Source organism: Phyllostomus hastatus, unplaced genomic scaffold, assembly GCF_019186645.2.
Source record: "Phyllostomus hastatus isolate PE091 unplaced genomic scaffold, TTU_PhHast_1.1 phas_contig_1, whole genome shotgun sequence".
In the NCBI taxonomy this organism is placed as follows: Eukaryota; Metazoa; Chordata; class Mammalia; order Chiroptera; family Phyllostomidae; genus Phyllostomus; species Phyllostomus hastatus.
This window is the reverse complement of record NW_025333498.1, coordinates 15494945-15505021: the sequence shown is the minus strand read 5'-3', so window position 1 is coordinate 15505021 and position 10077 is coordinate 15494945. Positions and strand designations below refer to the sequence as shown.

The following is a 10077-nucleotide window of genomic DNA, read 5'->3' as shown; positions in this document are numbered from 1 at the left end:
GGAGCAGGAGCCCTCCGGGAGGGAGGCGGCCCCCCGACTGGCCCAGGCCCCCTCCCAACCTGAACTTCGTTTTTATAAACGTCCCACGATGAGCTAACCTGTTGGAGGGCGGGCGGGCCGACGGGAGGCGGGAGGCTTACTGAGGGAAAGAGAGAGAGCAAGAGGGAGAGGGAGAGAGAGAGAGAGGGAGAGAGCGAGAGAGAGAGAGAGAGAGAGGGAGGAAGAGGGCGGGAGCGCGAGAACCAGAGAGAAAGGAGAGGAGGGAGGAGGCGCGCTGCGCCATGGTGTCCTGCGCGGGGCCAGGGCCAGGGCCAGGTCCCGGCCAGGCCGGGCCATGAGCCGCGCCGGGAGCTGGGACATGGACGGGCTGCGGACGGACGGTGGGGCCGCCGGGGCGGCTCCGGCCTCCTCTTCCTCCTCCTCATCTGTGGCTGCGGCAGCGCCCGGCCAGTGTCGCGGCTTCCTCTCGGCGCCAGTGTTCGCTGGGACACACTCTGGGCGTGCGGCGGCGGCGGCGGCGGCGGCAGCTGCGGCGGCAGCGGCCGCCTCGGGTTTCGCATACCCTGGGACATCTGAGCGCGCGGGCTCCGCCTCATCGTCGTCATCTTCGGCTGTGGTCGCAGCGCGCCCGGAGGCTCCCTCCGCCAAAGAGTGCCCTGCCCCGGGCACGGCCGCTACAGCGCCCCCGGGCGCCCCAGCTCTGGGCTACGGCTACCACTTCGGTAACGGCTACTATAGCTGCCGCATGTCGCACGGTGTGGGCTTACAGCAAAATGCTCTCAAGTCGTCGCCGCACTCCTCCCTGGGAGGCTTCCCGGTGGAGAAGTACATGGACGTGTCGGGCTTGGCAAGCAGCAGTGTACCAGCAAATGAGGTACCCGCTCGAGCCAAAGAGGTGTCCTTCTACCAGGGCTACACGAGCCCCTACCAGCACGTGCCTGGCTATATCGACATGGTGTCTACCTTCGGCTCCGGGGAGCCTCGGCACGAGGCGTACATCTCAATGGAGGGCTACCAGTCCTGGACGCTGGCCAACGGGTGGAACAGCCAGGTGTACTGCGCCAAGGACCAGCCACAGGGCTCCCACTTTTGGAAATCATCCTTTCCAGGTAAGGACTTTGGGAGGAAAAGCGGGCAGCACAGCGGGAAAGGGAAGCAGGAAAAGAAAGGACTTGCAGTGTATGTCCCTACTTGGGAGTAGGCGCCAGTCCTCCTTTGCCCAACCAGGGTTGTGGAACAGTTCCTCCAGTTAGAATGAAATCTGCAAATTCCTCCTTTGATTTAAACTGCCTCCCTCACCACTTTTTTTCTTGTGTACGGGCACAATCCTGTTTTTCTCCTAAAGTTGAAGGTCTTTGCATGCCCTTTGCTCAGTCAGGCCTTGGTCTCCTCCCCAAAGAGGTGTCACAGAATTGGGCCCTACTTTTCAAGGACATGAATGCCCCAGAGTAACCACTAAAGCTCACAAATTTCAAACACAGGAATACAAGAAATCAAAGCTTGAACAAACAGCCTGTACTTTTAGAAAAGTCTGTGTATGGTTTGTATGTATACCACCAGTAGTTGCAGAAACTGTCCTTATGAGCATTCTCAATAACCACGCCATAAAATTGCAGACTTGTTAAGATGCTGGTTTGAGAAACCATGATGATCCATCAAATAGGCCTTCACTTTGAAGTGTAAATACTCCTTCTTTAATAACATAAATAATATCTGTATAAATAATAATAACACAATTAGTAAATAGCCTGGTTTTCTTTAGTCCCTGTAGCCCCTCCAGACATACATACACAGTCCCTAGCTGGGTGCTCTGGATATTCTGGTCTAATTTTTTCCATTCTGTTTTTTATACCAGGGGATGTGGCTCTAAATCAGCCAGACATGTGTGTCTACCGTCGGGGGAGGAAGAAGAGGGTGCCCTACACCAAACTGCAGCTCAAAGAACTGGAGAACGAATATGCCATTAACAAGTTCATTAACAAGGACAAGAGGCGGCGGATCTCGGCCGCCACAAACCTATCTGAAAGACAAGTGACCATTTGGTTTCAGAACCGAAGAGTGAAAGATAAGAAAATTGTCTCCAAGCTCAAAGATACTGTCTCTTGATGTGGACCAGCTTGGCCACAGAGCTGTTGAAATGCTTTCCGTTGTCTCCAAAAGACCTTTGGAAAGACTTGAATATGTATTTAATTCTCCCCATCCCCCAGCCAGTAATGGCAAACTTTGTGAATTGTTTTTCTCTCTTCCCCTTATCTGGCTCTAAAACTTTTTGCTACCCCACCTGACTTTGTAGTTCTGTTTACTTGTTTATTATTGATTTTTTTTCTTTTCTAGGTTTATTTTTATGATGTTTTCCGTGTTCTGTTTCTCCCTCCAGGCCAGTATAAAGGACTTGAAGTATTTTTGAATACCCCTGTCCCATGAATTTCAGAAATGTCATTCATTTTCATTTTAGGGTTTTATTTTTTTAGTTACTTTATATGCCTGTTTCCAGCACTGATTATCTTCATAATCCATTAAGACAGAGCGATTTGCAGTCATTCATATCCTGTGATTAGGTAATTGAATCATTAGCTCTCAGCAGTTGCCCCGAGGCAAGTGAAAACAGCTCTGGGCAGGCAGTACTCAAGAGTCACTGGAAATGCTAAAAACAGGAGGCTAGAGGTACTGTTATGGCTTTAAAAGCAGCTACCTTATTAAATAGGGTTTGTACTGGTATTGAAATGAAGACAATCTTTCTGACTTCGAGTCTTTCACTTGCTGTTGTATATGTTTAACATACCTTGTAGATTTGTGCTTTTACAATCTTTAATTTGAAAATAATGTGTCCTCATGGATGCCTTCATTACCCCAGCTCTAGATGCAAATACTTAAATGGTTGCAATTGTGAATGGTATAAATCCACCCCCTCTCCTTGGCCTCCAGTCTGTGGAACTAAAATTGAGGCCATATCTTCCATCCCCTAAAAAAGTTCCCACCCATGGCCACATGGCCACACGGGTGGGAACTTTTATCCAGAACCCAGTGAAGAACTTGACTGTCAGAACAAATGAATTGGGCCTTTCTTGAAGCTGTAAAACACCTAACAAATGCAAAAATTGTGGAGCTCTAAGGTCCAAGAAGAAAAAAAATGTTTCTGAAAGTGATAACTACTTTTAAAGTGCTGCATATTTATACAACTGAGAGATTATTTTTGTAGATGAAATGTCTGTGAGCTGGGATATGTGAGCAGTGCTTCAGGCATTTAAAAATCACTTTTTACTCCTAGGGAGATGCAAATAAACAGAACTCTTTTATTTCCTCTGAGTCTCTATACATTTGTTTTCTCTCCCAAGCTTGTGTTGACTCTAGAAACTGTTCTTATTTATTGTAAAATCTTGTTATCTGAAACATTATGCTGTTCCCTATATATAAAGAAAACTCAACACTATTTCTGGTCTCTGAAACCTCTAGGCTCTCCATTTCTGCCACTCCTCCCCACTTTTCCAAGGCTTTAACATAAATAGTAATGTCCCTAAATGAGGATATAACTTGTGGTGTCTAAAATGATATTTTTACCAGACCACCTCAAAAACATCTCCAATAAAATTTTACTTCTCTTTCAATATTACCAATTTATTCAAACAATTTCATTTATAAAATCTATATGTATGTGCCCAGGTACAGAAAAACGTGCTCATTTGGAGGTTTTCTTCCTAGAAAGGCTGTAATAAATATCTACTCTAGAAAGGTCTTAAAATTAGACATATCCATATTTGGCAATTAAAAAGGAAACATTTCAACTTATGCCTTATCGCCTTCTCCCGGCACCCTGCACAAAGCAGTTGCAGGCTGAAACCATAATTATACAGCCTAAACCTCTAGACGCAATTTTTAGGCACTACGAACTTTCGTTTTGCCTCTCAGGGAAATGGCTGTTTAGGAATAGGTTGCCTCTTCGTTGTTAGCACCTAGGCACAATCAATTAATTTAGTGGTTGCTAACTTTTTGATATGTGAGCTTAATACAAATGTTTAAAACCTCACACAATATGTAAACTCTTCTGGCGGGAGGGGTCCTTTAGTATCTGCCAGAGAAAGAGAGATCACAGGTTCGAAGCTACTTTCGTTTTCTCTGGCCTGCTTGATTTCTCTCATATCTTGCAACTGATTGCGGGGCAGTCAACTCCGTGTTAATAATGAGCGAGAGACAGAGACATTCGCACAGAGGGGAGAAACGAGAGGAGAGAGAGAGAGAGAGAGAGAGAGAGAGAGAGAGGTGACCATGATTCAATCTCTGGAGAAAATGGGGCCATACTGTCCCGACCTTCCACTTTGTGAAGAATTACTAAATTTGCTGTTTTTCTCACAAGATGTGCTTTCAACCGAAATAGGCCTGTTTTCCCTTGTTTTCCCATCGCCGTCGCCCCCCCCCCCTTCCTTTTTGTAACTTCCAAACTCCGAGGCCCATTTCTCGGGTCCATTTGCCAGGTTTCCTGTAAGTGAATGGAGGGAATCGCCTCGAGGTTTTTCTTTCAACTGTAGTTTCCCTGTCAGTTTCCCTCTGCCTAAGAGAAATGGGAAGTTGGTTGAAGATTAAAACTGCGCTCAAACACTCTCCCGGTGGAATTTGAATTGAAGGCTAAATCAGTAACAGATGAACTTTGTTATTTATATGAATTCCTTTTATATTCCGAGGGGGGGAGGAGAGGAACGGGTCGGTGGGCTAGGCGTTGCAAAGGAGGCCCGCGGGAAGCCGCGATGCACTGGGAGCTTCGGGCAGAGGAGCAGCTCCCAGTGGAGCTCCTCTTCCTTCACGTGGAGACTGAGAGCCCGTAAGGACAGCGCCTCCGAAACCCGATAGGTTTCGAGCGCCGCTGGTGGAGAATCAAGGCTCGCGTGTTTGCTCGTGATTCAAGAGGCGAAGGAGGCTTTGGAGCCGGGACACGCCGCCAGACAAAGGGGGGGGGGCTGCGACGCTTCCGTGCTTCCCCCCACCCCCCGTCTGGCACCCTGCCGAGTCCCTCTGGCCTCGAAGTCCCGGCCAGTCTTGTCGCCAGATCTCCGGCTTTCCGAGACGCTCGGCCGCGCCTGGCAGCGGGCCGTGACCGCAGGGGCTGAAGACCCCAGGCCGGCTGCGTCGCCCTTCACTGTTGATCTTGACCGTGTAGCTGCTCCACGTCAGGCGTGGAGCTCGCTCGCCATCTCCTGGGCAGTTGGCGGCATTGGCAGAGCTCGCGGTTTAGCTCCGCGGCGAAGTTTCCTTTCCCATTCTCCAGTTTACCCGCCGAGGCTCCAGCCTCCACGCCGCCCCCCCCCACCCTCGCCCCACACACCACCACTTGCCTCTCTTGTTCCCTGCCCCCAGCTCCCAGCTCCACGCATACAACTTTGCCTGCTGGACCTCGGAAATCATAAACTCAAGAGATGAGGTGGTGACTGGGCACCATTCTGAGCCAGGGAGAAATGAAGGGAGTCTAATTTGTTCTAGTCTTTTTCTGTTTCTCACTTAGTCCCTTCCTATCTTTAGTCCCCAGGGGCCAACCGCAGCTGTGCGACTGCCTAAGGGTCCGGAGTAGACTTGGGAATACGGGAGAATCTCTATATACTGAAACGGCAGGAGGGGAGGGAGGCGGCAGAGACCAATGGAGCTGGAGCGTACGGACCTGGGGAAGCTGTAGCTCCTTAAAAACAAAGCGAGTTTCCCAAAGTGAGAGCCCAGGTCTCCTAAGTCCCTAGGAACTGGGGTAGCAGCTTGCGTCTACCACCCCCTCCCCATCATGAAAGGACGGGGAGTGGCGTGCGTCTCCGTCTGAGTTCCTAAGGAAACTGACAGAGTCTTGAAGAGCCCTGGACTTGCCCACCCCACCCCCTACCCCCGCCCTAGAGCGGGAGGAAGAGGCCGATTGCGTTCCCCAGAGCCGCCCAATTGGTCGCCATAACTCACACAATAAAGTCGCAGCGCGGTGGTCAGCTTTGCCCTCCGGCGGCGCCTGTGTGGTCTCAGTGCCGGAGCTGGCGGTCTAACCAATTCCAGCTTGGCTCGGGCACCGCGAGGCAGGCTGCGGGCTGGGGCGGGCTCCAGCCACCGGGTCGCTGGGGGTCTTGGGACCCGAGGCACCGCAGGAGGACCCCTGGCCCTCTGGCTAGACTACACCCAGGGCTTGCTGTGGGGGTTGCCACAATGCTCCCGGCAACAGAGCGCTGCCCCGCCCACCTCCGTGTTCTCCAGACCCCGGAACCCGCCAGCCTCCCGCGGCCCCGGAGGCGATGAGGGAGGAATGCTGCCAGCCCTCTTCCTCGGTGTGCCCCGCTGTTCCTGACCGGTGGCTCTGACTCTTCTCTCCTTCCACACCAGGTTGGGGGTGGGGGGAGAGGGGAGAAGCTCGGCCTGTTCTGCCTGCCACAGAGTGGATGAACACCTTGGACTTCTGGTTTGCAGGATGTAGTCGCCAAGGTGACTCCTGGCTATAAAAGGAATGTAGCATTTGGCCAATCCAGCTGCCCGGTCCAGGCCTCTCCAGGAGCACAAGGCTTGGCCATGAAGAAGCACCCAGGAGTGGTGTGAAGCTTCCTTCCTAGGCACCAAACTCTGGAGAGTTTGTGATGCACTTCTCAATCAGTAAACCTCTGGGACTGTGCCTGCAGCCTGGGACCAAGGGCTCAGGCAGTTCGTGGGTCTTCGCTGTGAGATATCCTGTGAAGACCTCTCTCCACAGAGATGGGACTGGGAAGGATGGGTTAAGAGTACCATTGCTCAGGTCTAGGGACAGAGCTGGTGGCCCCACCAGACCACGGGATCTTTGGACAAACTGAGACTCACTCCGTACTGGAAAGGCCTCAGCTGCAACTTAAAGCTAGTAGAAGCAAGCCTGGCCCAGGTAAGCAGCGAAAAACGGGAGTGCAAGGCTAATCAAGACCAAGAAGTGTCCCAAGGGACACTTGGGCAAAGGCACCCTATGGCTGTTGTCCCCAGCTCCTGACACTGGGCCTGGAAACTTGCAGAGGTTTCACCTTCAGCTCAACGTGCCTTGGCTCTGCCTGGCAGGCTTGTCCTTCGCCCTCGAATATTGCGGGTGTTATCATAATACCCTGAAGGGGGGGAAAACGGGTCGGGGGGATGTAGGCGGTGCTGAAATGACCGGCTTTGAAGAACCTGCAGGCAAAGTTTCGTCCAATCGTCTGAGCCTGTCCTCTTATTCCCGGTTGTAACTAAATACTGCTGCGAGCACAGCCGAAGCCCTTTGTTGGAGATGTGTGAGCGCAGTCTCTACAGAGCGGGCTATGTGGGCTCGCTTCTGAATCTACAGTCGCCTGACTCCTTCTACTTCTCCAACCTGCGGCCGAATGGAGGCCAGTTGGCCGCACTTCCCCCCATCTCATACCCTCGCGGCGCGCTGCCCTGGGCCACCACGCCCGCCTCCTGCGCCCCAGCGCAGCCTGCCGGTGCCACCGCCTTCGGCAGCTTCTCGCAACCCTACCTGGCTGGCTCCGGGCCTCTTGGCCTGCAGCCCTTGGGCGCCAAGGACAGACCCGAAGAGCAGGCCAAGTTTTATACGCCCGACGTGGCCGCCGGGCCTGAGGAGCGTGGCCGTTCGCGGCCGCCCTTTGCCCCCGAGTCTAGCCTGGTCCCCGCGGCCGCTGGTCTCAAATCGACCAAGTACGACTACGCGGGTGTGGGCCGTGCCGCGCCAGGCTCTGCGGCCCTGCTTGAGGGGACCCCCTGCGCCGCCGGCTTCAAGGACGACGCCAAGGGCCCGCTCAACTTGAACATGACAGTGCAGGCAGCGGGCGTCGCTTCTTGCCTGCGACCTTCGCTGCCCGACGGTAAACGGTGGCCATGCTCCCCGGGCCAGTCAGGGCCGGAATGGGAGGTGGGATGCAGGGTACAGTGTGTAGGGGGAGGGAGCCTCCGGGGGTGGGCAGGCAACAGGGAGCGGGCTGGGCTGACTTGGGTTGGGGCTGTGTTGCAGGCCTGCCGTGGGGGGCGGCCCCCGGGAGGGCCCGCAAGAAGCGGAAACCCTACACGAAGCAGCAGATTGCGGAGCTGGAGAATGAATTCCTCCTCAACGAATTCATCAACCGGCAGAAACGCAAGGAATTGTCCAACAGGCTGAACCTCAGCGACCAGCAGGTCAAAATCTGGTTCCAGAACCGTCGTATGAAGAAGAAGCGCGTGGTGCTGCGCGAGCAGGCGCTGGCGCTATACTGATCCCTGGCCTGGCCGAGGCCGGTTCTGCTTCTTTGAGCCCAAGTCTGGCGTAGAGGAAGATCTGGGACTGGGGCTTTCCCTTCTACTCCTCAGCTGATCCTAGGTACCCTCCTGCTCTGACTGCGGCCCCAAAAGCCAGTAGGAGATTTGGAGACCTGGCCAGTAATGCCTTTAGGTTTCCCTTTTTCCGGAAGGGGCTGTGGAAGTTGCAGCACAACCTTGGCGTGGAGGGTTCTCCACTGGGGTCGTGGGGTCACCTGTCTTTGCTTTTGGCTAAAGCGTTTACACCTGGTCTCACTCCAGTTCCCTTTTACTAAGATTTCCGCTTTTGCCTAGTCTCCCTTTTTCCTTCTCCCCATTCTTTCTGCATTTAGCAGACACCTAACTAGAACTCAGAGTGGAACTGAATTTAGAAAGGGCTCCAGGGTGAAGTGGAAAAGGGCTGTGGGCACAATCGTGTCTCTTTGCAGCCAACGCCCCTTATGGCAAAGCCAGAATCATGATGCTGGAGAAAGGAAAGTGTGCCATCACCACCACCCTCTGTCTGCCCTGGCTGGTTTGAGAGGACAAAAGCCACCCTAGACCTTCTGATCTTGGGAGGAAAGGGGAGGGAGTGTGGCCATACAAACTCGGAGACAACTCAGAGTTCAAGGTGGACTGGCTCCTCCAGCTGGGCGAAATGGACTGGATGCTTCCTTCCCAGGAATGGGCAAGGGAGGCTGGGGTTCCATGGCAAACTGCACTTCCCAGCCAAGACTGGTAAAACCCCTACTTCTCTCACCTCTTCCCACATGCCTCAGCCAGAGCCCTGTGCTGGGTAACTGGACTCCAGAGCTGAGCTCTGATGAGAAGCTGCTAGTCTGCTTTCAGGCTGGGCTGCAGTAGAAAAGAGGAAAATGTCAAGGGGCAGGAGAAGGGAGTGAGCAAGGGGGGCCCTATATTCTGACTGTAAATATGGCTTTCCTGTCAAGGTGGGTAAAGGTGTCAACATGTCTTTCTTTCTTGAATTCTAGTAATGAGCCACCGCAGGGAGAAGTGAAATCTCCACCAGGCAGTGCGTGGGCAAGAAAGGAAGCCCCTCAGATCCTCAGCCCCTCTTAGCTGCTCTTGACCAAGTAGAGAGGAGCGGAAGTTCCCCTCTTCTTCTCCATCACCTGCCAACTCCACCAGGGGCTCAACCACTGTACCCTTTTTGAGGCCATTTCTGGCCTGCCCTTGCGGAGCATGCAAGGTGGTGGGCCCTGCTAGGCTTGCTTTGTGGAGATTGGGGTTCCAGGATGCCAGATGGAGTTGTCCTAGGTGTGCTGGGGTATCCTGCCTTAACTTCAGTGAACCCAAGTCCCTCCCCCCCTCAAATTCCTACTATCCTTGCTTCTTTTCCATCTCCTGAGAAGTAGCGCCCCCAACTCCTAGCAATATGAACAACAGCCAAAGGGTACAAGATTCCTTCCCAAAGTCCAATGATTTATTTTCAGTGGAGGACCAGGCCCTGGATCTAAAGTGGGTACCTCACAAGGACTTCCTGAGCCTCAGCCCAACTGACCTTAGTTGATGTTTAGACTAATTGCATTTTCTCTGCTACCTAATAGTTGTTGTGCATGTTTTGTTTTATTTTGATTGTGTCAAAAACAATAGCTTGTATATATCAGACACATAGAAATGTTTTGAGTGGAAATAAATATCCAGGTCCCAGCGAAGCTGTCAAGGGACTGATGTTGATTTTTCAAAAATGTTTCGGATTCCCTGCTAATGTTTTTCAGGCCATGAAATTAATTTTTTTCTTTTCTGATTGTAGTTTCACTGTAGGTACTGACTTGACTGTCCATTAAATGAGAAAATGTCTTCCAAGTCAGTCAGGAAATGGTGTATAAAAGCCTATGAACAAAA

The 10077-nt window shown here is 52.5% G+C and overlaps 2 protein-coding genes across 2 annotated transcripts; both read left to right on the top strand.

Annotated features, from left to right (window-relative positions):
- Positions 1 to 201: 201 nt before the first annotated feature.
- Positions 202 to 3570, top strand: HOXD13 (homeobox D13). Its single transcript, XM_045854585.1, has 2 exons — positions 202 to 1109; positions 1856 to 3570. The coding sequence occupies exons 1-2, from the start codon at positions 335 to 337 to the stop codon at positions 2104 to 2106; spliced, it is 1026 nt and encodes a 341-aa protein (XP_045710541.1). The 5' UTR covers positions 202 to 334; the 3' UTR covers positions 2107 to 3570.
- A 2364-nt stretch (positions 3571 to 5934) lies between these two features.
- HOXD12 (homeobox D12) lies at positions 5935 to 9942 on the top strand. Its single transcript, XM_045855726.1, has 2 exons — positions 5935 to 7805; positions 7952 to 9942. Exons 1-2 carry the CDS (start codon positions 7232 to 7234, stop codon positions 8188 to 8190), a joined length of 813 nt encoding a protein of 270 aa, XP_045711682.1. The 5' UTR covers positions 5935 to 7231; the 3' UTR covers positions 8191 to 9942.
- The last annotated feature ends 135 nt before the right edge of the window (positions 9943 to 10077 follow it).

What these genes read in the sequence shown, in the direction of transcription:
- HOXD13 (XM_045854585.1), top strand. Translation starts at nt 335, where the DNA reads ATGAGCCGCGCCGGGAGCTGGGACATGGACGGGCTGCGGACGGACGGT. An exon ending in TTGGAAATCATCCTTTCCAG is followed by an intron (nt 1,110 to 1,855) that starts GTAAGGACTTTG and finishes TTTTTATACCAG; the next exon opens with GGGATGTGGCTCTAAATCAG.
- HOXD12 (XM_045855726.1), top strand. Translation starts at nt 7,232, where the DNA reads ATGTGTGAGCGCAGTCTCTACAGAGCGGGCTATGTGGGCTCGCTTCTG. An exon ending in GCGACCTTCGCTGCCCGACG is followed by an intron (nt 7,806 to 7,951) that starts GTAAACGGTGGC and finishes GCTGTGTTGCAG; the next exon opens with GCCTGCCGTGGGGGGCGGCC.